Genomic DNA, 27,472 nt, shown 5'->3' with positions numbered 1-27,472 from the left:
ATACGAAGGCCGAGATCTGGGATTTTAGATGTAAAAGGGTGTGAAATTCGGGATTGAAATTATGAACGGGACACGTGAATTGGCTTTTTTACGAGACGGGAATCGGGAAATGTCACTTAAAAGAAACAAAATCAGGAAAGTCCGGTGACAAGAAAATAATTTACTTGTATAGAAAATCAAGTTGTGATTTTCGTGAACGTCGCAAAAAGCCGCACAAACTGTGACTTTCACAAGTTACCCGTGTTTTCCGCGTGCCATTTACACGGAAAGAAAGATATATGATTATTGTCGATGACCAAAAACTTCAAGACCAGCGCTGGGAGAGAATATGTACCCACTGAAACAGTGCTGAAAGGCCTTTTATCGTCGAGGCAGTGGATTAAGTAATGTTTAATAAACAAGCAGGAGTGCTTTATCAAGTTTAAAACACGAGGCGCAGCCGAGTGTTTTAGACTTGATGAAGCACGATCTGCGAGTTTATTGAACGGCTTCAAAGACATTCCTAAATAAGCGTGTCCCAATAGAGTTCATATCATCGATGCCTGTGTGACGTTGGAAATTAGCATACGAAAAAAATATTACGTAGAAAATAAGTATGCAAGAAAATCAAATCTCACACGTGTTTTGAACTGAACGAAGAGGACATGGCGTCCACTTCCAGGACTTTTCGGAAGCCTACAAATTCCGAGGAAGAGCGGAAATTGTTAGAAAGTGCTACCCCAAAGTCAACACAGGCAGCGACAAAGTGGTCCTTGAAAATTTTATTTGAGAATGGCAGAATGGTAGGAAAAACCGAAGTCCAGCAATCGAGCCTTGCGCCTTCAGAACTGCAACTCTAAAGTGCAATGCTTGGACACTGACATAACCAGTACGACGGCTGAGTCATTGAACTTTTGGCAGATTTGCCGAAGAAGTGTGCAAAGAGAATGGTGAAAGGTACAGAATTTTTCTGGATCTGTATTAAACAACTGTACTATTAATTTTGTACAAAAGTAAATGTACTGCGTGTGTAAAGAACATTAAATATTCACCACCATTTGTTTTTTTTCAGTTGATGTATTGTTAATTAATATTCATAGATCACGTGCAGAGACTTAATATCTGATAAAACACCGCATACTAATAAGGAAGAGGTTTTATCAATATAAAGTCGATCCACGTGACGTATTATCGACCAGTTGATAGGTTGATGGGCTTATGAATTATTAATGAGTTTTTGAATAAACAATAAATGGTCGGGATCGGGATAAGCCGATAAAAACCTTCGAGATTACGGGATTGAGGTAAAATTTTAGCCGGGATGGTGGGATCCGAAAACCCTATTGGGAACCCTCTTTTGAAGCGACGAGGCGACAGAGACGATCGGGGCGATCATATGAGAACCAGCCTTTAGGACCCTATTGTTGCCCAGCCCCCCGTGTGGAGGACGTTTTGTAACCTTGGTAGACATGGAATTGGAGATGTATATAGTAAGAGTTATTAGTGCAATATAGAGCTAAAGAACTGACAATCAATCACAACTGCTTTTCAGTTGAAGTTTAATGCGTGTTTTTTTTTAATTTAAAGTGTAACTGTAAGTAGAAAACATTTCGTTTAAAGTTACTTTGACAATTAACTTTTCCAAGGTTAACAATATAGTTGAACAGTGAAATAACGTTAAGTCTGTAGCGCTGCATAGAGCGAGTTTCATTTATTCATTTATTTATTTATTTATTTATTTATTTATTTATTTATTTATTACATTTCTTTATACACGGTTAAAAACATCAGGTGACGCAGAAATCCATTGAACCAATCTGCATGTTGCCGGCGTGAAGCGGGGGAAAATGTGTACAAACGAATAAATCATGAATTGGTTTTGGTTTTACAATAATAAAGATATTTTAACAGGGAGCCCACGTCACAAAAAGGTGGTTTTCAGTGGGACCCTGCATAAAATAAATAACATATGTGATAAAAATGGTTAAAAAGTGAAAGTTAAAAATAGAAGATGTAAAAAGTCGAATTTTAACTCATTGTTGTCGACAAAAATAATGTAAAATTGAATATAAGAAATTAAAAAACTTATTAAATACTTCTAACATGTGAATGATGATGAGCTGGTCGAGAAAGTGACGCAAGTTTTTTTAAATCAGTGACTAAGCGTAGTAATGTAAAACCATAGCAAACGCGAATTTCTTTCGACACTCAAGTGAAAGCTAAGCCGCTCTATAGTCATGATTTAGGGCTAAGTTTTATAAGGACACTGTAAAGACAAGAGGACATGTATATTAGCTATACTGACAGTGCATGGAATAAAACAGAGTTGTTTATGCGTTATCATTAACATATTCAATGAAATGTTTGTACGTGTAATAGAGAATTCACTGCTTAAAGGCAATTTTCACTACACATCCATCCATGTCGTTTTGGAAATCCGCCATCACGTGGATTCTTCCTAATTGTTTGTCCAGGTCCAAAAGAATCGTACGGGAAAGTGTTAAGAAATAGAAAACATGTTCCGTGTTTCTATCGAGTTTTAAAGGAAACTCATCCGTGTTGTATTGGAAATCCACAAACAGTCTGATTGGTTGTCTCATTGTTTTCTATTATTAAAAACTAGCAATGGTATATTACAATTCCTGCATTTTGATTGGTTAACAGGCAATGGTATATGATCTCATGATACCATTGACCACACATATGGTAAAAGCGCGTGAATAATTAGGGAGCTCAAATATTGCAATTCTTTGAGCGTTTTTAAAATAAAACAATTATTTCACTCGCGCTTATTGATCGCGCTCGTGGAATAATTGTTAAATAACTGTTAGTAGAAACTCAGCTGTGTTCTATTGGAAATCCGCGAATCTGATTGGTTCTCCCACTGATTTCTATTTTAACAATAGAGTGTTTCTGTCGAGGAACTATTGGCTGATAGTTGCCCCGCGGAAATTTGATGTTCTTAAAACAAATATTAGCCCGAGAAGCGAAGCTTCGAGGGCAAATATGCTAGTTTTAAGAACATCAAATTTCCAAGGGGCAACTATCAGACCGATAGTTCCGAGACAGAAACACTCTATTGTCTTTATTGTTCACCACTAAATTTTCTTCCGCGCGCACATACAAAAACAAGCATCGTGAATTATTTTTACTTTTGAGGATAAAAAACTCAATTGAAAGCCGAAATTTAACAAACGAAACAAAACCAGACGAGAAACCCACTAAATGCAGTGAATTTGGTTGGGTTTTTTTGTCTGTAGGCAGCTTGTTTACAAAAAACAGTCACGGGCGGGCACTATCGATCCGGGCATTTTTCACGGGAGGGCACTATGGGCTGATAGTGCCCTCCGGCGGACGGGCACTATCGCGTCACGTGTTCAATTTAAACCAATCAGAATCGGAGAAAATTTAGTGGTGAACTATAATCGCCGATAGAAAACAGTCGCGCGCTCGCGTAGCTCTTTAAGCGATAATTTTTCTTGATTTTTGTCTTCAAAGTGCACAATTTTGTAGGTTTTGGACTGCAATCCTTTAGAATTTCTACTAAAACAATTAGACTACTCGCCCTCGTTTTCTATGAGCGATAGTCAACTCGGCTGCGCCTCGTTGACTATTTGCTCATAGAAAACTCGGGCTCGTAGTCTAATTGTTAAATACTAAGAACACAATCGCGTGCGCGTTGTTATTATAAGGTCAAAATATTCTTGATTTTAAGCTTTAAAGTACATAAAATTGTAGGTTTTGGACTACAGTCCTTTAGAGTTTCTACTAATGCGCCTCGTTGACTGTTCGCTCATAAAAAAAACTCGGGCTCGTAGTCTAATTGTTAAATAGAAGTATGGCTCTGAGCGCGGTCTTCCTTACAAGGTACTTATCGATAACGACAATTAATTTCCTTAAACGTTAGCATTAGAGTATTAAGAACACTGCAAAAAAAGGGTTGAAAAATACATTCCATTGAATCGAAAATTGTAGTGACATTAATAAATTCATCTTTTAAACGCATGATGACTCAGTGTGACAGTTGTTTTTATCGTCTTTCAATCTTGTTCCTAGAACCTACGTTCCCCTTGACCAGCTTCAACGGCTTTGAATCCAAAACCGGAACCAGGCATTTCCTGGTTGTGCGCGTGCGCCGGAGATTATCGATTAAATGATCAAGTTTCTCACAGCCAATCAGATTTGGCCGTGTTTTCGGCGGGCTTTCAGACTAGACCAGGAGGTCCCGATCCCTGGCGCAGACCAGAAGGATCACGGCCTCTGGAACAAGATTGTCGTATATTAATTATACCATAACCAAGCTACTGCCCGCGTTGTGATTGGTTAATGCCTGTTATCTATCATTAATCAGCGCATTATTGTTGTGCAGAACGTGTTGCATACGTTTGGTTACCCTGTTGCAACATGTTGGATGACGCTTTGAAATAGCAATTCGAACAAGTGCACTGTACACATGCCCAGGAGCAACAATGTTGCACGAACGTGTCCAAACGAGTACAAAATTATGCACTAGAAAGAGGGGGGAGGTGCAGAATAGGGAGGAGGGAGAAATTGCCAAAAAATTAGGGAGGAGGGAGAAATTTTGGTTAAAAAAATGGGGAGGAGGGAGAAATTTTGGTTAAAAAAATAGGGAGGAGGGAGAAATTGGCGCAAAAAGTAGGGAGGAGGAAGATTTACTCTCCTGTCCCTTCCCCCTCTAGAAAGACAAAATAAGGACACCATGTGAGGATTCAAGCTTTATTGCAGCTTCTCAAAGGGGAAAAGGAGATATTTCAGATATTTTCAACTTATTTTCCCCGGGATTTTCAAATCCATACAAACGCTCATAGTACGCTCAATTTTACTAAATCCATACAAACTCTTATAGTTCGCTTTGGTCACCTGTGGTTTTATAAGTGGTAATAAGAATAACAAAATTCAACAGTTCGTTCAGTGTTTTTGTCTTGACCTGCAGGGATCCGAAGAGTAAAGGAGAAACTTAAGGGAGGGTAAAGGAAACGAACAGCAGAAGTAATACTTTTACCATCCGAGTGTCATGTGACGGGACGCAAGTCGGGCGAGAAACAAAATGTGATTTAACCGCACAAAAACTACACTGATCATCATCATTTATTTTTAGCCATGTTAGTGACTTAGTTTGTGGTGTTCGAGCTGAACTAATGTTTAGAGATTCCACAACGATGAAAGTTTGCAATGGTATATATTAGAAAAACAATTAACAGTAGTTCTCGAGTCAAACAATACGCCATTTTTGCTCGAAAGACACTGCAAGTCACGAGCTACCAGTCCCTCGCGACCACAAGAATGTAGTCCGTCACGTCATGGCACACGCGCAACATGTATACTGAAAGGATCTCATTCTCATTTTATTCTTCCGATGCTGTTCTCGTATTGATTCATTTCATGAAACAGAGGCGGCGGAGCGTTTTGGAACGTGGGTGGGGGGGGGGGGGGGGTGCTAAGACTGTCCCAAAAATACTCGACAGGTTTTCACATTTGGAGGAACTTTTTTTCCGTTCTAGCAACTGAGCATTTTCTAGACCGAAGATTTCACTACCGGAACGTTTAGTTTAGTTTTACAGATTGAACTTTACAGCGTTGAACTTTACAGTATTCCATAGGCTCCCAGCAGGAGCCTAGCCCATGGAATCCTGCTCCTGCTTGACTGAAAAATAAAGAGTTTTAAAAAGTAAAGACCCCACCTATAGAAAATAAGTCAAAAATACTTAATCCACTTTTGGCTGCTTGGAAAGGTACAACTAAATTTATTGTATTTAAGAAGCTACATCATAAACACTCTTGTTCCTTGGCCATTTCAATTTGACAGGAAATAAAATAAAAACAATGGCAACAAACTGATAACACATGGACTACGTATGGTTTGAAAAAGAATCTAAAATTTTCTTGACGTTTCGCATGCTACAGCACACCCTCCTACACCTTTTGTGATACTCAAGAGAATTTTCTTTTAATAGCCATTCCTTTCTTGATATTTTTGGTCCAGTTTGGCTCGACTTAAAATGGAACTTTTTTAAACATTACGACTTTCTTTGTGACGTTTGTCGTGCTCCGATCGGTTATTCGCGTGACGGCGGCAAATCTTTGGTCACGCGATCACGTGATCACGCGAAGATCAGATTTCTGTTTCACTTTCAGAGTAAACTCCTTGAAATCGCATTAGCAATGCAAAATGGTTGCCCATTCTGAAATTCTTCTCTCCAAATGTGCTCAGTTTCGAGACGAAGGTAAATTCATCGACGTTCGTTTACAAGTGAGTGAAGACGTTTTTCCAGCTCATCGCATTGTGCTCGCTGCGAATAGCGATTATTTCCACGCCATGTTTACAGATGGAATGAAGGAGTCGAACCAGGAAGTAATCGAACTGAAAGACGAAAGCATCTCTCCAAGTAATTTTAAGATCGTAATGGATTCCATCTACACTGGAGATCTTCAGGTCAACGAGGAAAACGTGTTTGAAGTTCTTGCCGCCGCTGATCATCTTCAAGTCACAAGTGTTGTTCAACAGTGCTGTGATTTCTTGAAAAAAGAATTTGTCCAGCATCGACTTGACCTGCACAACTACTGTCTGCTGTGTACAGTTGCCGATAGGCACGGTCTGAGAGATCTGCAAGAGGCAGCGGAGCACGAAATAGCATCCAAGTACAAGGATGTTTGCGAAAGTGGAGAATTCCTGACCAATGTTGGCGCAGACCAATTATTCAGCCTCCTGAGCCGAGATAACCTCAGTGCACCTTCGGAAACGTTCGTCTTCAAATCAGTGATGCAGTGGATTAAACACAAGAAGGAAGAGAGGATGGCAGTTGCAGCCAAAGTTCTCGGAACTGTTCGTCTGGGGCTGGTGGACATCAGGGTTGTAATTGAAGAACTTGATACGGTGGAGATGCAGCGAGATCAAGAAATTCACATGCTGGTGTATCGAGCGTTAATCTACAACAACATGCCTTCTCGTAACTTCTTCTTTGCTTCAGAGAAAGCCAAACCACGATCAATGAACCCGGTAAGAGAGAATGCAGCTCATAAAGAGAGACCTGACACTCTTATGGGAGCTAGGGGGTCCTAGGGGGTTGCAGGTGTAGATAGGGGGAGGTTAACCTGCGATCAGGCGTTCCTTTTTTCCATAGAGAGAGGGAAAACCTTTCCCGGAATGATAAATATAGGGGGGAACTTTTTCGTTCTTGACTTTTCTTCGCCGATTTTTTTTTTCGCCCGTATAGACTTTCCCCCGCCCCCACAAACTGCCCCTGGGTCTCCGAGGATGGAGAAAACGGGGATGTGTCGATGAAAAGGGTATGTATATTGTCTTATTATTATTATTGTTGTTGTCATTATTATTATTATTTATATTTCATAAAAACAGATTTTTTTGTTTTTGGTGATTCATGAATGCAAAAATTAGTTTGGTGGCTTTATGACAGCACCCACCCCCGCTCCGCTACCTTCCCCTCAGTTATTGTAATTGCAGGAGTGAAAAAATCAATCATTACAGTAGAACCCTGCAGTAGTGGAATTCTAGAACATGTCCTGCTTTAAGGCTCTTCACAGTTTTAGATGGTGATAGAATTACAGCCTTTTTTATTTAGAACACGACTTTGAACATGCATGGCTCAGCTCAATATCTTACAGACATGTTAAATTGCGAGAAAGGTACTGTTAATACCAAGAGACCATTATTTTAATGGGTTAAAAAAGGGTTCACTTTGATGAGGAAACCAGACACATGAGAAACATGATGGCCCAACAAAACAATTGCCCCCTTTTGAAAGCGTATGTTCCAAATGCACTGACGTTAATACATGACAGCTACCTTACCTTACCTTTTTACCTCTCTTGTAAATCTTGTTCCAGATTCCTGTTGCCATTCTCCCTAATACTCAGATGCAGTACTTAGATGTTGTGACCAAAACATGGAAACCATTGCCGTCCATGGCACAAGCAAATGACCAAAATCAAGCATGCTTCTGTGCAGAATATGTTGGTAATTACTTGTATGTAGCTGCACAGAACCAGTCTAATCACTTTGTTATTTACCGTTATGACATAGTTAATGACTCATGGGATATACTTCCCCCTTTTCTGAAGTCCAACCACCAGATCGACTGCCTATGTTCTGTCGATGACTACATTTATGCAATCAGTGAATCCAATCCGCCTCAAAGATACAGTTTGACCAATAACAATTGGCAAAATTGTGAAGGTAACTTGAGTTTCTTGGAAAGAATTGCAACTCATGATCAGCAGTATAGGGCTAGTGGAGGTAATTTTTCTTTTTCAAAACCAAGTAGTTCTAATGAACATAAGTTAAGTACTGTATCAGCAGCGGTTTTGAAATCCAAAATATATGTAATTCATGGATATATTAGATATGAACACAATGGGAGGAAAATTTGCTGGGTAACTAAACCAGCTGTAGTGCATTGTTTTGATCCAACAAAGAATAAATGGGAACAAAAAGCTTCAACCTGCAAGCCTCACTTTGGATCAAGTCTTTTTGTTGTCAAAAACAAACTCTGTGTCGCTGGGGGGAAAATGTCTGTGGATGGTCTTAATAATCTACGTGGTGACCCTGCACCTGTTGAAGTGTATAACGAGGAAAACAACACTTGGTCTGTTGTTGAACAAAAACATATTCCCCCAAACAACCTTGGTGCAGTGGAAATAGAAGGGAGGGTGTATTTTATCATCAACAAATTTCCAATTGACAGTGGGATTAGGATCACCCCGGAGGAGATTGACACTGGTACAAGAATTAACACTGGAATAAGATTTGACACTGGTATAAGTTTTCCACTGTCCTTTGGGGGAAGTCTAAAGAAGACTTGTCATGTTTCTTTAAATGAATGGGAAAATTTAGGGAAAGTAAGTAGTGGAACAGTCTTGAGTTATCTGCCTGTAAAGAGAAGACCTTGATCCCTTCACCCTGTCTTGGGCATAAGGCCGCAAAAAGCAAAGTAAAACAGAGCAAGGTGAAAGTAAAACTGACTAACAAACCATTAAAGATTTTGGTATGTGTACTTATGTGTTTTTTTCTAAGGTGTATATCTCTAATCGTATGCTGTTATAAGTGATTGTTTCATGCAGTAGGCAGCTAGTCAAATTACCAGTAGTTCAGGTAAGATCACAAACTAATTCGTTTTCCAAAGTTCAAAGTTCATTTGATGAAAAAAAGTGATTTTTTTTCATTTAACATGTCATCCCAATTCCGAGGGGATGAGGGCGGGGGTTCAATTAAAAGTCAAACATTTAAAGGAAAGTATGGAGCACAACTGGAATTTCAAGAGGGGTGGGGGATTTAAAGTAAACCATAAAACTTCCACAGAAGAGGTGTGGATATTTTCTGGAACAACACAATATTTTATAGTTATTCTTAAAGGGACAGTATCAGGAGAATTCCTATAAGTTTTCGTGTAAACTATGATAGAATTATGAGGGTGCACTCACTGATCAACAACATAACCTTTGAACAACAAAGAAAGGCATAAAATTATTCTACAAGGAGTGAATAAATGTAATCAGTGGTTTATAATTGATTTTCTTCTAAGTAACACTGTCAAACTTGAAAACGTCGGCTCAACTTTTTCAAAGTTTCAGACCACTGCTGCCCTATCCATCTGTAGCCAAACCACTTTTTGACAATTTTCATTTTTAGTACAGTACCTTTTAGCAAATTATGCCAGGCCACCATTAGTGGATTTTCAATGAACACCTACACCATTGTATTTTCAAGAAGCACTAAATTATGGTGACACTGCCCCTTTAGGTGATGTTCTAGTAACAAAGGTTGTTCTGATACTGAAGAAATTGATAAAATACTAGTCCTTTAATAATGATTTTTATTTAAGTTTTTTCAACATTGAAGTTAAATAGAGAGTTGTTTTTATTATGATTTCTTTCTCCAGCTAAGGTGTTTCTCCATATATATGGCATTGATTCATGTGTATGCTTGTTGACTCTGGGTAGAAAATGCCATGTGTTTTATAAATTATTGGTACCACTAATGGATGTGCTCTACTTTAAATTTCTTCCAATAGTTATAACATGAAATCATAGGTTTATTAAATTAAGCTGCAAATAAATAGGAACTAGTGTTTCTGAGATGGATGTTACATTATTTTTAATTAGTTGTATTTTTTTTGTCCAGAAGTTTCTGGGACAGATGTTTATGGTCACACTCCAAAAATGGATTTTTTTCTATTTAGTAGGATTCTCTAATCTTTCCACAAGCATCCCCATCAATTTCATATAAGATTCCCTCCAGGATGTAAAGATAACAGGTTTTTTATCGGACAAAAAAATCCATTAGTAAACTATTGTTACAGACATGCTAATACTTGCATCAGACTTTTTAGCCCAGGACTGAAGCATATAAAGAAATGTTTACAGTCAAGATCCTATCTACATTATTATATTAAAAAAAAAAACATTGCTGGAATATAACCTATACATAGTAAAGTTGTTGGTTTTTTAACTAATCTTTTCTCCTTTTAAACTACTGTATAATAAAAATCTATTATGTAAAATGAAGAAAAAAAGACTATTTACAATAAATTGAGATCAAAATGTTATGTAGATTACTTAAAATAGTTGATGTGTATATTTTTCTAGTTTAAAAAAATTAATTTAACTTTAAGCCTTTCCCTGTATTACAAGTTGAAAATTATTAAAATTACAAAAATTGTTATTTTACCTACTGCTGCCTTATGTGTGGATTGACATGCAGAAAGAGGAATGAGTAAAAGTAAATGTCCTAATATCATAGCTGACAAATTACTCCTTAATTTTCGCGCGAAATTTCAGCGTAAATTTATAATTTCACATGTGAAATTATAAAATTGCCATGGCAACGTAGTTAGCGGCAAGATGGCGTCCGGAATAAAAGATGTTTTTTAAAAAGCTTAAGCAAAATGCGAACTTAAGCAAAATGTATTCTTTCAACTTTTCAAAGCCCAGAGTTTGCGATGCAATGTACCAGTCAAAAACACCTACGATTGCAAGCGTAATTTGTCACGTATGATATTACAATGTAATCAAATGGTATACTTGTGAAATTAGAAAATAATTTCACTTGCATTTTGTCCAAATTCTAATAATTTCCCTCGCCTGAAGGCTCGGGAAATTATTTGAATTTGGACAAAACGCGCGTGAAATTATGTCCTAATTTCACTTGTCACCATTTGATTACCAATACTAATTATTTACACCTACACAAGCTTTTACCATTACAAAGCCAATAAGAAAGTTTTCAATTGAGTGAACCAGTCAACACAATGGCCAATCATAACAAATGTAAACAAAACAATAAAAACACAAAGCAAATACATTGTACCACACATAACCAGCACCAGCATGATTGAACAAGTTGCTATTTGCAGTACAAGCAAAACCAAATAAGATGGTTCGTACAACTTCAGGCAAACAAACTTCAAGGGCTTCGTTTTCAAGGACTTCTTCAGGACAAAAAAAAAAATTAATTTGTTTTCAAGCTAAGGATACGTTCATGTTTTATACCAGCATTTTTGCAAGTTTTTTTTTGTATTTACTGTAAGGAGTCATTCATGACCACCAAAATGATTTTATTTAACACAAAAGGGCAAGAAGCCCTGATTCAAGGACCTGATGAAGAAATCAAGCACTTTTCAAGGACTTAACCAAATTCAAGGACGTTTCAAGATGACTGCTAAAATTTAAGACCATTTCAAGATTGTACGACTGTAAGATTGAATGGATTAAAGCAATTCTGAATAACTTTCCACACCCATTGAATATCAATCTTATGGTGAAATGGACTACTTAAATACATTATTTAAATATCATCAATTTGATGACTGCCAGAACAGCCAAACCACATCACAACTCATAATGCACAGGAGACAATTTGACCATTACTACCCCACTGGGGTTAACTTTGGCCTTGAAGCTTTTCTTGAATATCCCAAGATCTTTGTGCTCAAAAAGGTCTCGTGCCTTCGCCATCAATGTCGATAGACCAACCTACAAGAATCAAAACAATTTTACATTGTTTCTTATTTCTGATAAGTAGTTTCTTGGATATAGATTTTGTTATGAAATTTAGCGATATAAAATCACGACATTTTCAAGTGCGAATAAAAATATAAAATTAGCATAAATATATTAAAATAGTAAAATAGGCAAAATTGTCACGAACGCTGAAATGCGATAAAATATGTAAAAATAAGTGACAAAATATTAATGAAGTTAAAAGGGGTTAAAAAAACTTAAAAATACAGAAACAATAAGAGTAATTAAAAAGAAAAAACCCCGACCTAAACAAATAGTTTTGCGCGGATGGAATCGCATTGTTTGTTCAGAGTTGGTTTCATTTCTTTTATAAAACACATTTCATAAATAAGGCAGTCAAACTTGCTCTGACACTTCTTCAAAATTCTAAAAAACTGCGCAATGTCATCTGGGGCCATATCGTGTTGTTCCTTGAGGTGTTTGCCAATGGCCGATCCCTTGTGTTCTTCAATACGTTGGTGAAGATGTCGGCACGTGTATCCGACATACCCTGCATCGCACAGGTTACACTGAAAATTATACACAACGCATTGTTGATTCACAAGGGGTGGCTTGTCTTCCCTCACTTTGATTTCATCCTTGATTTTCCAACTCGTGTACACGGGGCTGATGTCTACCTTGATCTTTCGGCTGAGGTCTCCAAGTTGTCTGCGGACCGAATTTGCAGATTTCTGGTCTTTGAAAGGCAGCACGATTCTGATTGGGTCTTGCTTCTCAAGATCGTTTTGTTGGGTAGGGGCACCCTCGGACACTTTAGACTCAATAAATTTACGGATTGGTAGACTGTATAAGTGCTTCTGGGTGCCTAAACGGGAAAAGGTCACTTCTGAGGCGTTCCTACAATAACTTGATGAAAGTCTACCATCCGTAAATTTATTGAGTCTAAAGTGTCCGAGGGTGCCCCTACCCAACAAAACGATCTTGAGAAGCAAGACCCAATCAGAATCGTGCTGCCTTTCAAAGACCAGAAATCTGCAAATTCGGTCCGCTGACAACTTGGAGACCTCAGCCGGAAGATCAAGGTAGACATCAGCCCCGTGTACACGAGTCGGAAAATCAAGGATGAAATCAAAGTGAGGGAAGACAAGCCACCCCTTGTGAATCAACAATGCGTTGTTTATAATTTTCAGTGTAACCTGTGCGATGCAGGGTATGTCGGATACACGTGCCGACATCTTCACCAACGTATTGAAGAACACAAGGGATCGGCCATTGGCAAACACCTCAAGGAACAACACGATATGGCCCCAGATGACATTGCGCAGTTTTTTAGAATTTTGAAGAAGTGTTAGAGCAAGTTTGACTGCCTTATTTATGAAATGTTTTTTATAAAAGAAATGAAACCAACTCTGAACAAACAATGCGATTCCATCCGCGCAAAACTATTTGTTTAGGTCGGGGTTTTTTCTTTTTAATTACTCTTATTGTTTCTGTATTTTTAAGTTTTTTTAACCCCTTTTAACTTCATTAATATTTTGTCACTTATTTTTACATATTTTATCGCATTTCAGCGTTCGTGACAATTTTGCCTATTTCTTATTTCGCTTGGAAAATTCCTCTTGATCCAGAAAAAAGCCCTTCACATCTCTTTAAGCCTGTACAAGTAGAAACACTCGATAAACAATTTTTTGATAGCGTTCTTGAAAGACTGAAGACTGGGTGATTACTGTACCTTCTTGTTAACAAGTCTGTTTATTTTCCATAGTGCAGGTCTGAAGTTTTGTATAGTCTTCAAAAATGCTTCCAAATTTCCAAAATGCATAATTATTTTACAACTTTTTATTTGAAAACCTAATTTTCTTTGAGATCATAGCAGCAGTACTTACATCATGGAAGAAAGCCTCAATGGGGTAAGGCTGATCTGTCCTGCGACTGAAAAGAACCACAGCAACTGATCCGTCATGCAGTGGTCTACACCATACCTCAGTAAACTCCCTGAAGCTCTGCAACAAACAAGAGATCCATTGAAATACACCACTGTCAAAGGCATTGGGAAAATGTAATGCGATAAACTACCACACCTGTTTGCTCAGTTAACTTACCACAGCCTGTGTGACCAGCGTTCAAAGGGGAAAGAAAAGTGGAGTCAAGCACAAAGCGTGAGCCATGTTAAGAGAAGAAAAAGCCTTTCCCTCTTCTCTGATTGCATATCGCGCTCTCCCCCTGCCTTGTGCTTAATTTGCACTTGAATTTCCCTTTTCCTTCCCCTTTGAACGCTGCCCATATACTCAGGCTCAACTTACCTTAGACACTCGACGTCCCATCCTTCCCAATTTATCCTGACTGACATCTATCACCTCTCTGTTGTAAAAATGGAAAATCTCGATGATTTGGTAAGTGCAGAATGCAATATGGAACAATTGAAAGTATGATGTTTTATATATGTTCGTGTTTATTTGCTTTATTTTACTTTCGGAAAAAAACTGTTCACAGGCTACTTTCCCAGGTGTTCCTTACGCTAATCTTTGCAACCGTAACACGACACTTTTGTTCGTTTGTAACAAAATACTTTTGTCTTCCTTGAAAATGCGATAACATGAAACTTTTGTTTTTTGTTTGTTTTACGGCGGCATCGATGACATTTGTTTAATTTAATTAAGTTACGGCTTAGACTGCACGAAAGACGATTCTCAAAAACTAAAGAAACAAATCTAATCAAAAAACATATTTTTCGACAGGTTTTTTAAAACGCAGTACAGCTAGGATATTTGTTTCCTGGTTGTCAGGTGTTCACGCCGAAAATCCCGGTGCAAGTTTTTGCATACCTAATTACGAAAGCGCTGTGAAAGTCTCAAAATCTAATTTAATTAATTTGCGGTTTTTACTTGGCGCCAAGAAGTCTGCAGCCTACCGCAAACACGCAGTACAAGCGATGTTCATGATAGTTCCAGAAAACAACGTAGACTAATCTGCGCATGCGTTTGGTGTAAATTACGTTGAGTAGTACCACAAGGAGAGCAAAGGTTTTACTGAAACAAATATATACCTTGGAGATCCTCATATAAAAGTAACGTAGATGTGCTTCACGTTTTACTTGGGGGGTATGGTCAGGTGCTCCCACCCCAACCCCCTCCACAGGAATAATTAATTAATTAATATTAATTAATTAATTAATTGACTATTAAAGTTTACACGTTAGCGCACTAGCGGGTTAGCGGACGACAGCCCCAACAAACCATCACAATAGTGCATTCTGCACTAAAAATGAAAGGACCATTAAATACTGACCAGCACAACACAACTCAGTCAGTGACTTAAATTTTTTTTATCTATCTTAAAATTTCTTACTTGTTCACTAAAATCTCTCTGGCCCATGGAGCAATGTTACGTAGATCATTTGACATCATAAGAGGCTATAAAAAGTAAACATTGAAAAAATTCAACATTATTTTTTTTAACGATACAATGCAAAAAAATGCACAAACACATTCATCCTTGGCTTTTCTCCCAAAAATACAAGAGACTGGGGACCTTAAGTTTAAACAAATAATTTTAAGTGGAGACAATATAACTTAACTGACAAGGCTTAAAACAGTTTCCAGCACTTCCTAGCTCTTATACTTTGATGGGTCAGTGCTACAAACATTTATCAGTTGCCACAACAAAAATGGTCTCAAACAAATGCCCAATCACTGGTAAACAAATTGTGGTTCTACTGACAAGTAGAGGGAACATGTAGAATGTAGAATGACCAAACGCAAGTCTAACCCTAAATAGAATCTAAGTGCATGATGTTCACTACAGTCGAAGCTCTCTTAACAGACACTCTTGTAAGCGGACAGCTCTACTCACGGCCACCTTGTTTGAAACCCCGTTTTATCTCCCATACAAACTCTGTATTTTTACATTCTCGTAAGTGGACATTCCCGTACGTGGCCGTGGACACTTTCAGAGAATACTACTTAAGTAGACTTTTTCTTTGTTTCTAAGTTCCCGCAAGCGGACACCCCAAAGAAAATCCTATTAACAACCTCAGTCTGTATCTTGTTTTTTTCAATCAACTTTACAGTTTATGTAATTACAGTTCCATATTTGAGTGTTTGTTTTGTCGTCATCCGCGTCCATCCGGTTATTGCTAGCTGGGCAAGCTCCCATAAGCAGCCATCTATCCCCCTACACCTCTAATGGCCACTTATGAGAACCATTCTCTTAAGCAGCCAGCTCCAGTTACAGACAATTTTTTCACGTCCCAAGGGTGTCCGCTTATGAGAGCTTCGACTGGTGTCCGCTTACGAGAGCGTTGACTGTATTAATAATTTTTCCTAAACATTAAACGTTTTTAATTTTTTGGCAAATGTAAATGATGATGAACTTATTTAAATTTTTAAGTTCTCTCAGCTAGTTCTACAAGTAATTTATATATGGAAACTGGTAAGAAAATAGTACAATCATGTAAAATGTATAAATGGTATGAACACAAATTGCAACTTACCGCAGCTAGAATTGCCCAGAGAGCAAACTGTGACTTGGACTGTTCATAGCTGAGACTGAAATCACCAATCAGCAGCTAAATAAAGAAAAAACAATTCAGTCAACCAAAAATCTCAAACTTGTCATTAGTTTTCATTGGTTATTGCATTTACTAGAATTCAACTGATAATTGGTAGTGATGTTTAAATGTTGAAACAAGCAGGTAAATGTTATTCCAAGTCAAGCAGATCTAGAATATTAATAAATTATAAGAATGCAATTTTTAACCCTGACTCAGCTAATTCAGTAAAGACACGGTGGCCTAACAGTTACTGGTATGACATTGTTCCATTGCTCCCTCACCGAAAGGTTTTTTTTATTTCAACTACCCTCACTCCTCTGAAAATTTCAGTTTTAAAAAGCTTCATGCCTTGAAATAGAAAATCCTTGAGTCAAGTGGCCCATACCCAGGCGGTACTGCAAGAGCTTGTCCTGGTTCTGATAGCATTAAGCGGACTGGAATATTTTTACTCCCCCTGGATGGGATGCTAATCCATCGCAGGGTTACCCCCAGCATTTTTTCGCCTTAACCCATAATTTATACACCTGGGTGGAGAGAGGCAATATGAGAGTAAAGAGTCTAAATGCCCAAGAACACAACACACTGCAACCCCAGCCAGGGCTCTAAACCGGACCGTTCGATCTGGAGTCCACTGCTCTAACCATTAGGCCACAACACCTCCCATGGTTAAGCTTCATACTTTCTTTTAAAAACATTGACTTTTGATATCCCCTCCCCTTGGAATTGCCATGACCTTACTTGGAACTTCACATAGAACTCTGTGTGATCACGACATCCAAGTTTGAGTATGTGATGGTCACTATGTTGTGAACATTCATAGACAACAATCACTTTCTAAAGGTCCACCATACCTGATCCGGGTCATTCCAGTGTCCTGGCCCAGCAAATGGTATCATTTCACTCTGGTGATCACCATACCATTCAACAATCCTTATTAAACTGTACCATGAGTCCTTCAAAAAAGAAATGCCAGGAAAAAACAATGAATTAGCTTCCAACAGTGAAACCCTCAAGTTACAGTGCCTAACAAATCACTGGTACCCATTTTTATACGTTGCTCTCGAGAGAGATCTGTTAACAACTACAGTGTCTTGTCTAGAACTCAACAAGCCCAGACTGACTGACCAACCGACTGACCGACTGACAGACAGACAGACTGACTGCCTGACTGACCGACCAACTGACCGACCAACTGACTGACAGACAGACTGATTGACTCACTGACTGACTGATTGACTGACAGACAGACTGACAGACAGACTGACTGACTTCACTGACTGACTGACTGACTGACTGACAGATTGATTAATTCTTTATTGAAGTTTGAAAAAATCCTTTTTTCAAATAAGCAGGTATCCATCTGTCACAATTTCATTGCATTATTAGCTGACAAAATGACGAAATAAATCATTTCTTATATGATGTCTCAACTCACCTGTATATCATTATAATTACGCCACAAATTGCAGTGCTTTGCAATAAGCTGGTAGTTGGGCTAAAAAGAAACATAACAGCAAATAATTGCAAAGAGTGTTATTAACTAAATATATTTGAATAGAACCACAGTGCAGTACACGCTTCATTCTCATTTCATTGCTTCAGTAATGTTGATAGCCTGATTCTCAGACAGTCCAGGTTACTCACGGTCAGGGAGGGAGAGAGTGCCGTAGTTGCGAGTGACCTGGATTGTCTGAGATTCACTGGGCTATAATGTTCATTGCTTACTTCAGTTAAATTTTATCAGTTGGTGTAGAAGTAATTACTAAATTAGCTTTGGGGAGCAGGGGTGGCACAGTTGTGAGAGCGCTCACCTCCCTGACCAATGTGGCCATCATCATCATCATCATCATCATCAACATGTTTTTTACCCTCAGTATTTCAGAGTAGCTTGTTTAGCTAATACTGTATCATCATCATCCTCATCATCATCATCATCATGTTTTTTACCCTCGTATTTCGAGTCTTGTTAGCTAATCATCATCATCCTCATATCATCATTCTTTACCCTCGTATTTCAGAGTGCTTGTTTAGCTAATATCTCTGAGATTTCAAAGTACACAGCATGATGGGCAAAGACCAGACTAAAACACCAGGAACACCATGCCCTAATCTTTAAGATAAGTGTGTGGGTTCTTTTACATCCCCAGCTAACCATAACACTGAAGATGCAGCAGACGCCAAGTTTGATCCAGGCCTGCTGTCGTACATGGGTTGAGTTTGTTGTTAGTTCTCGTCCTTGCTCCAAGGGGTTTTTCTCCAGGTTCTCCAGTTTTCCTCCCTCCACAAAAACCAACACTCTTAATTCCAATAATTTCGTTCTTGGATGCAAGTACACCTCTTAATGAGCTACTCCTGAGCTCTTCTTTCTACCGTGGGTAAATAAATTACAATTACATTTAAGGGACTAGCTGTGCCACAGATCTTAGCTAAATTTAGGCATGGGAAATGACCATCAAATTCGTTGATTGAAATATAAAAATATCCTCCGGAAACAGTAGGAACATTTCAATAACACTCCCTGAAAATACAAAAGAAGGCAGAGATGGCCAAAAGCGACAAAGATTGAAACGGTTTGCGATATGGGCTTTTGAAATATTGTTGGGCTGAACAGTTTTCAAAGTTAATCTTGTTTGCTTGTGACACATTTGGTTGTAGTGAAGGCATGGTTTTGTTATTCAGATCCATAGAAGTAATTTTTTTGCAAACATTAAGTTTCATAGCGAGTATTTGGTAAAACGTCATACAATAAATTTAATTTAGCCGTGACACAGTCCGTTTAACGTGTTATAGTGTGGTTATATTATTGTGTTGATGTACTGCCTAATTCTCACAATAGCATTTAAAGAAATGTGTTGTAGTCAGCAGCAAGGGGAATTACCCTCATTCCTCCCCACACTTGATAAGCTGGCCAGCTGCAAGAGAACACAATGTGTCTTCCAGACTCATTTAATGCTCTTGTCACCATTGGATAGCCCTCATCAAATGTAAGAGGATCAGCAAAACAGCCATCCATCTTAAGGTAGTCCACACCCCAGTCGGCAAACAGCTGCACAGGAAATTAAAAGTAGACATAGTATTAGTGACCAGTGTCATCCTTCTGTCATTTCTCAACTGGATTAGAGTTAGGTAAAGGTAAAGTCTGCATCAAGCCTTGTGGCCCATCTTGCCGGAGCTTATCCTTGTGTCTCTAGCATGAAGCTACTAGGAGTATTTCTGCTACCCCCTGGATGGCATGCTAGTCCATCGTATGGTTACCCCCTCCCCCTCAGCAATAGTTTGCTGACCAGTTCCTATTTATACGCCTGGGTGGAGAGATTGAGGCACCACGGGAGAGGATTAGAGTTAACTACATAATAAATCATAAAAATGTCTCTAGGCTAGATTTGTGGCTGGTAATCCCAAGAAGGGAGGGGCTGCTAAAAGAGAGAAACAGGGATTCTTGTACTCTCGCTTAGGGATATAAATTACAGATTTTAGTCTCACTTAGGGTGTTCAGGACAAAACACCAACATTTTAAACCATCAAGGTCTCGCTTTGGGTTGCACATGAAGAACTAAAAAATGCAATCATACTGAGTGTGTTTCTGAAATAATATTTTTTTTACAGGAAAGTGTGTGCGGACCGCTGTAACCAACTAGAAAGGAGGGAAAAACTTTGTTAAGGTCTTGACCAGTCAGGTATGAAAATTTGGAATCTTTTAGAGGTAGAAAAAGCTTGAGCCACACCCAGTTTGGTCTCCTTTAAAGTTTTAATTTGATAATCTCCTTCCCAGATCTTGCGGGTGGACGAGCCGGAAGGCGAGATCTGGTCAAATCCAATTAGTACAGGGGCGGATACAGGGGGGGTGGATTTGGTGGCTAGCCACCCCCCTTGATCCACCAGAAAAATAAAAATAAACACATTAAAATAGAAATAAGGACAATGACACTGGGTAAGGTGAAAAAAGCGTCAATATTTTTAGATAAAGCAAATTTGACATATTTGTTAACACCCACCTTCCTTAGCCAGGCGGCCGTTCAAGTTAAGGACCGCCACTTTTCCGAAATAGGAGATTTTCGACAGCCTGTTTTACGAACTTCTGTGCTTAATGTAACAAAACATGTGCATATAATTTTAAGAAATTACATTCCTTTTAGCTTTCAAAAGCAAAACAACGCATATCTGTTCTTTCGTGTTAGTTCGTGGCTTGTCAGCTTCAAATTTCAATCACTGTTCATAAGAACTAGAGTTTCTGTCCCAAATATAATTTAGGAGGGTAAGGTAAGTTGAGGAAATAATAGTTTGACAAATTATCAAGAAAAAACAGTGGTTTAATAACTTAATTGGAAGATGTTTAAAGCTGCTTAAAATCGCGGAAATCACGTCTAAGAGGCTTCAACTTTCAAAATTTTCTGAGGGGGCATGCCCCCAGACCCCCCTAGGGGGAAGGAGCCTACGGCCCCGTGAAATATGGGCCTCAGGCTCGAAATAAGTTGTACTACTTCTTTCAAAATCCTGTCTAAAAGCTTGATACCCCTCCCCCCACCCCCATAAAAATCTGGGGCTTTAACAAAATAGTAAACAAAAATATTGGTAAACAGCCACCCCCCTTTGAAAAATCCTGGATCCGCCCCTGTAGTACCACGTGATTGCCTGTCAGGAATGTGGCAGGTGAGTCAATTACGCATGCCCGAGTCAATTCTAAGAAAATGGCAATCATTAATGAATAACCAATGCTCAACTAAATGAATAACGAATGCTTTTACCATTCTCGTCTTTCCTGGAATAATATCTAGCAGAGTATTTTACTAAAGAATAAAGCAGAAGGCAATCGTGAAAGCTTTAGTGCGGGTAAAAGTATTTATTTGATTTTAAAAAAATTGTTCATTCGGCGATGCAATGCAATGACTAGACATGTCTAGATTTTATGCAAATTTGATCAGGTCACGTAATCGAGCGTAAATATTCTTATGGCGGATTCTCTATTGTTAACCATCGTTATTCTTAGAAATAGCTTTATAATGCTATGAAGAACTAAAAAGAAAACTTCTTGACTTTTGAGGCCGACTGTAAACAACAAAACATCCCAAAAATGTATATATTATGACTGCGTGCACGATCTAATAATTTCCATAAAAAACAGACATTGAATTTCCTTGGGCCGCATCGCATGTTCAAATTTTTGCACTGTGACAGCCATGTTTTGAAACGGCCAATCAAAAAAATGAAATTTTCTTACTTGACCAGATCTCACATTCCGGCTCGTCCACCCACGAGATCTGGGAACAAGATTAGTTTTCTGATGAGTATCCATATGGGAGTTCCCCCCTCCTACCTCCCTCCCCAAGGGCTGACAGTTGAGCCTACAATGAGCGCCAAATGTGTTGGACATCGCACTTTTCTACATTTTCCCCTCACCCCTTCTACCCCCTCCCCAATTTTCTCACCAACATAGGAGTCCAGGTAACGAGACTCACCCTTCACTTTTACCCCTCTAGACTAGCTTCAAGTTCAAAAACATAACTACATTCTGGGCTCTCTAAGCCACGGTAACAAAAAAAAAAACTCTCACTTTGTCCTCGAGCTACATCTGGGCCCGCCCCCGGTCGGAGCGTCGGCGGCGTGGGCGTCGCATCGCTCCCGGTGCTCCCGGCCCGCTCGCCGCGCCCCTCTCTCGCGCCCCCGGCCTCCGCCTGGGCTCCCCCCGGCCGCGCGTGGCCGTGCGCGGTCGCGTGTGCGTCTCCATCCGTCTCGGGCTCCCTGCTTGTCCTGGTGCGCTCCCCCGCCGGTCGCCCCCCCCCCTCCCCACTTTTCCCTGTGGTCCAGGGGGGGGAGGGTCGGCGGCAGCAGATGGTGAGGGAATTGTTCATCTCCTGTCTCGCGCGCTTGTATGCATGAAAGAGATGCATACCTGCATATCCTGCTGGATGTAATCTATACTCCCTGGATAACGCTCACAGGTGAAACTGCCGTAATCTGAGTGATTTAAGGAGCCAGCAAGTATGCTTTATAAGTAAATGCTTTGTTTTTAATTTACAAACTTGCTGAACATATTATGATAAGGGAAACATGAATGATAGCCCTTAATTAGTGATCAGTGGATTAATTATATTAACGACTTTGTGCATTTACAGTGTGTGAGTAACAAATTAACTCAAACCTTAGTTTTCCAGGCGATTCTCAGGGGGCATCTAGACACGGGGCGTTTATTAGAGAGGGGTGTCTAATACAATTTTTACATGTCAGGGGAGGCGTTTATTAGATACGAGGTGTTTATTTGAGAGTGGGCGTACAGTATTTGTCAATAATGCTTTACATGCATAATCTGGCAAGCATATGAATGGATTACGCAGACGTCTTAAATGGGTTTCATTTTTCCGGACTGAAAAATTCTAAAATATTAAAAACAATTTGTTGGGGACTGGAAAAGAGTGAGTTGCCATGGTAACATAATTCTGATATTTACCTGCATACAATCCAAACTTAAGGCCTTTAGAGTGAATCTGATTAACAGAATAATCACACAATTAAAAAATAGCAAGATTTCTTAAATTTATCTAGATTCGTGAATTGGAAGTTTTACAATCATAGGACTGGTATGTCTGCTCAAAAACAATGGAGAGGGGGATCTAAAGTTCTGCTTGCAAAAGAGGATTATTTTACTGTATAATTATACTTTTCAGTATGTAATACTATACTTACATAATCAGCAAGCTTTTTAATTCCACTTGGAAATCTCTTGGGATCTGGTTGAAGGTCACCTTCTAATGTGCGATTATGAGAAGCCCAGCAGTCCTAAAATATGCATCAATGCAATATAAAATTACCCTAAATGATCTAATAACCGCCTGGGGCATCTATTAATTTTTTTGGGTCTTAAATAGATATGAGGCGTTTATTAGAGAGAGGCATTTATTTCAATTTAACAGTAACAACGTCAACAAAACAAAAAGGATGGGTAGTTTTCTAGTGGAGTAAGATACATAACAGAGTTGGTGAGTAGGAGATTAATCTAATCTGCGCTAATGCAAAGCCTAGAGATGCCGTTCATAGTTCGATATCGACGCCTTTATCGTCATCAGGGTCAACCATGTTGGCTTTGCTGGCCTCTTCCGGATGTCCGAGTCAAGCAAAGAACTAACTTTATTGTGTGATTTTACTCTATGGAGCATTTCCTTGGTTTCTGAGGTGATTCTTGGAGGGAAGCGTCTATTGACATGGGGCGTTTATTAGAGAGGGGCGTCTAATACAAACTTTACACTTCAGGGGAGGCGTTTATTAGATACGAGGCGTTTATTTGAGAATGGGCGTTTATTAGATCATTTACGGTAATGCCAAAAGATGTAAGGAAAATTGAGCTACTAGGATCAGCAATTTCGAAAGCATCATGTGTGTAAGAAATAAGTATTTTTCCGTTGTATCAGTGACAAATTTGTTTAGAATACAACCTTAGGATCATTCAAGAAGTCAAGTAATTGTAACATGGCTTGTAATAATTTTGAAAAGGGTGCATGAAATCACTTGCAATGTTGAGAGAATTTTCAAATATCACTTGAAGTGCAATTCCTCAATTGCACTCACACTCTCACACTCATATGATTGTACCATCGATTGCATCTACCTGTGAATTCACACGCTAAAAACATGTTTTCAAATGACGTCAAACATCTGTGTTTCAGGTGTCAAACATTGAAGTTTAACAGACCGTAACACAAAATTTTGCACTCAAATACTCACTATAAACACTTTGCACTGGCGAAACTTTACACTAGAAATGATTCAAGTGAACCTGTGTACATGCATATCGACACAGATCAGCATCGGTTTCTCAGAAGAAGTCTCTATATCTACATGTACGTAATCTTTCCGCCATTTTGAAACTGGAATGTGTTGAACTTTGGCGCGAAAGTTGCTGTTACGGTCTGCTAAACTTCAAAGTTTGACACCTGAAACGCTGACGTTTGATGTCAAGTGAAAACATGTTTTTAGCGTGTGCTTTCACAGGTACACACTGTATAGGTAGATGCAATCGACGATATCAGAGTCATGACTTACAACAAAGTTTTATAGCTACAGTAAATAAAGCTTCAGTTGGCAAAAGGATCTGGCTTCGTACAGGGATGAAGCTCAGATTTTAAACAGGTGAAAATTTCTAATTGCCATAGGCGGGTAATAGTCAATAAAATATCTTGAAAACCTACTTCCCCGTTTCCCAGCTTACATGGGCAGAAAAATTCATGCAACAGATACGTTTTTTTTCTCAGCTCCCGACTTAAATCTACATCCCTGATTTGTAGTACTCACATCAATACAGACATATTCATACCCAGCCTTCTGAAAGCCATCTTCAGCAATACGGTCAGCCATCTGCATGAACAGCTTTTCACTGATTCAGAATTTAAAAACAAAAACAAATTCACATTAATATACAATGCACAATCATTGCAATGATGCAATCCAATAAATAGATAAGGAACTTAATAATAACTTTCAATTGTAAAACAGGTGTAACAGTCACCCTTGTTAGGGAATTGTTAAAAGAGATCCTGATAATTACTGCTCTGGCTGACATGGAAAACACTTAGGTGTATAAAATAACTGTTCTCAGCCCAATTATTTTGGTTGTTAGTGGATCATTTGCAACTTGTAACCTCAAGCCAAAAATTTTCCTATCTATCCTTCCTACTTAGTTAATATATACCTGCCAACTCTCAGGCCATATTTGAGTTTTTAATGGCCTTGTGTGTGCTGGGTATGGATATTTTGTGGAACTACACAATTACTCATTTAAAACAGTTCTGAATGTATTACCTGACACAGTTCTCTGGATCATTTTTGCAGTCTATGTTACAACGGAATCTCTCCCAAGCCATCCATCCCACTAAAAGAAATTCATGAATAATGATAAATTTAATTATTGACAGAAATTTGAGTGGGACATTCCAATTTTTTATCCGAACCTCCCCTGTGGAAGGCATATTCCAATAGGGTCTAAACCGAACCTGTCAGAATCTGGATTTTAGAGTAAATGATGGGTGTCAGAATCGCCATGTAGTAGGGGTGTCGGAAACGCAATTTTACATTTTAATCACAATTTAACCCAATATTAGGGGTGTCAGAATCGCAATTTAAAACTATATCAGGGGTGTCGGAATCGCCATTTTACCCAATATAGGGGATGTCAGAAGCTAAATTTTGGGTGTCAGAATCTAAATTATGAAAAGGGCACTTGTCGGAATCATGCCTTCAACGGGGGGGGGGGGGTGGGGGGGTGTGAAAAATAAATGGAATGTCCCAGTATCACATAGCAACAGATTTTCTTTAGGTTTGTCATCCACCAAACACTAGGGCTTTCCACAAGTTGCTCGGCAACTTTTTGGCAACTTTTAATATTTCGAGCAACTTTTTCTCCTTCGAGCAACTTTTTTCCTCTCGAGCAACTTGTTACATTTTGTGCAATTTCCAGACCGAAGATCTCCGAAGATTATCCGAGTGTTGTTCAAAGGGCATACGAACGTTTCCGAAGATTTACGAAGTTTGCCGAGGATTTTCGAGGAACATCTAAAGACGTTTCAACTTTCGCCTCATTCTGCCGTCAGCAAACATGACGTCATCGATATCTTCGCGATTTTTCTCAATTAAAGAAAACCTTGTTATTTAACAAGTTTTCTCCTTAATATGTTATTTAGATACTTTTTTGCTGTAAAATTGCAGAAAACTGCTTAGGAATCTAACCCTCAAAGGGAAATTAGCATATATTTAGAGAAATTCTCTTCATTAGAAGCAACGTTTTGGATTTTTTTGGAGCAACTTTCGAGCAACTTTTATTGTCAGAAGCAACTTTTTTGAATTTTTGGAGCAACTTTTGAGCAACTTTTTGAGAAATTACGGGCAACTTTTTGGGAAATCTCGAGCAACTTGTGGAAAGCCTAGCTACCAAACACTGGAGAGTGTATACTCAAAGACGAGATAAACGTAATTCTCATACAACATAGTTTCTTTGCCTTGCCTCCTCAGGGGACGTTCCATTTTTTATCCACACCTCCCCTCCTTAAGGATGGCAGGAATCCGAACCCTCAATTTTTTGTCAGTGCCCTTTGAAAAATGAAATCTGAAGGGTTGATTGTTTGTTGGCACCTTTGAAAACAATTTCCAAAGGGTCCAAATTTTGTCGGCTTCTTTGAAGAAAAAATCAGAACCCCCCTTTGCAAAAACCCACCAGCCTTAGGGGAGGGGGTGCAGATAAAAAACGGAATGTCCCCAGGGGGAGAAACAAACACAATGTTTTCACTGTTTGTTAGTTTGTTCAGTTGCAATTATTGTCATTGACAAAAAATTATATCAAGAAAAGTTGCCTTTGCTGAAAAAACAAACATACAATGAATCTGTATATTTTCGACTGAACATTCTGCTAGTTAAAGACTGCGTGCAGTGGCCTAAAAATAAATTTCCTTTAAAAATAAAAGCGAATTTTAACTCAAATAATTTCAGATCATTTTGACGAACCACTGCTAGCGATCGTCAACCAGCTTCAACGCATTTTGTACGATCGCCTGTCTCTAGTCTTTGAAACTACATTTTTGGAGTCTTAAAATAAGAATGAATTTAACGTAAAAATAATGTCAATCGCGTGCACACACAGCTGTACTATAGAATAATTCAGCAAAATATTCCACCCAAAGAAATCATGTTGCATGGTATTATTAAATCATGAATCGATGAAATAAATAATAATAAGCAAAAACAATGAAAATACTTAGTGACTTACTTGGTGGAGTGATGGCTAAACCATTATCGAGGGCATTTGTGGGAAATAAAAACAGAAATGCAAAACAAAACAGTAGCCTCATTAACATCGTTCGCGCCATGGTCGGCGCCATTTTTTTTTTAACAACGGCGCCAGTGATATCTATTTTCGTGGCTAGCGGTAACCTCTGCGAAAAATACAGCAGCCAATTAGCGTTC

General features: G+C 38.7%; 2 protein-coding genes across 2 annotated transcripts; one reads left to right on the top strand and one right to left on the bottom strand.

The window, feature by feature from the left end:
- Positions 1-5,993: 5,993 nt before the first annotated feature.
- LOC144654764 (kelch-like protein 26) lies at positions 5,994-9,819 on the top strand. Its single transcript, XM_078515023.1, has 2 exons — positions 5,994-6,997; positions 7,846-9,819. The coding sequence occupies exons 1-2, from the start codon at positions 6,170-6,172 to the stop codon at positions 8,905-8,907; spliced, it is 1,890 nt and encodes a 629-aa protein (XP_078371149.1). The 5' UTR covers positions 5,994-6,169; the 3' UTR covers positions 8,908-9,819.
- Positions 9,820-10,772: 953 nt separating this feature from the next.
- LOC144661111 (alpha-N-acetylgalactosaminidase-like) lies at positions 10,773-27,402 on the bottom strand. The gene is made up of 14 exons (XM_078521848.1): positions 27,276-27,402; positions 25,319-25,388; positions 24,812-24,893; positions 23,210-23,302; positions 22,974-23,010; positions 22,419-22,483; positions 19,407-19,574; positions 17,964-18,023; positions 17,380-17,481; positions 16,469-16,543; positions 15,325-15,389; positions 14,280-14,337; positions 13,863-13,979; positions 10,773-11,988 (listed from the first exon to the last, which is right to left on the bottom strand). Exons 1-14 carry the CDS (start codon positions 27,385-27,387, stop codon positions 11,845-11,847), a joined length of 1,248 nt encoding a protein of 415 aa, XP_078377974.1. The 5' UTR covers positions 27,388-27,402; the 3' UTR covers positions 10,773-11,844.
- Positions 27,403-27,472: the final 70 nt, after the last annotated feature.

The sequence above is a fragment of the Oculina patagonica genome, chromosome 1, assembly GCF_052425735.1.
Source record: "Oculina patagonica isolate OP01 chromosome 1, crgOcupat, whole genome shotgun sequence".
NCBI classification, from domain to species: domain Eukaryota; kingdom Metazoa; phylum Cnidaria; class Anthozoa; order Scleractinia; family Oculinidae; genus Oculina; species Oculina patagonica.
This window is presented reverse-complemented; position numbering and strand designations above follow the sequence as displayed.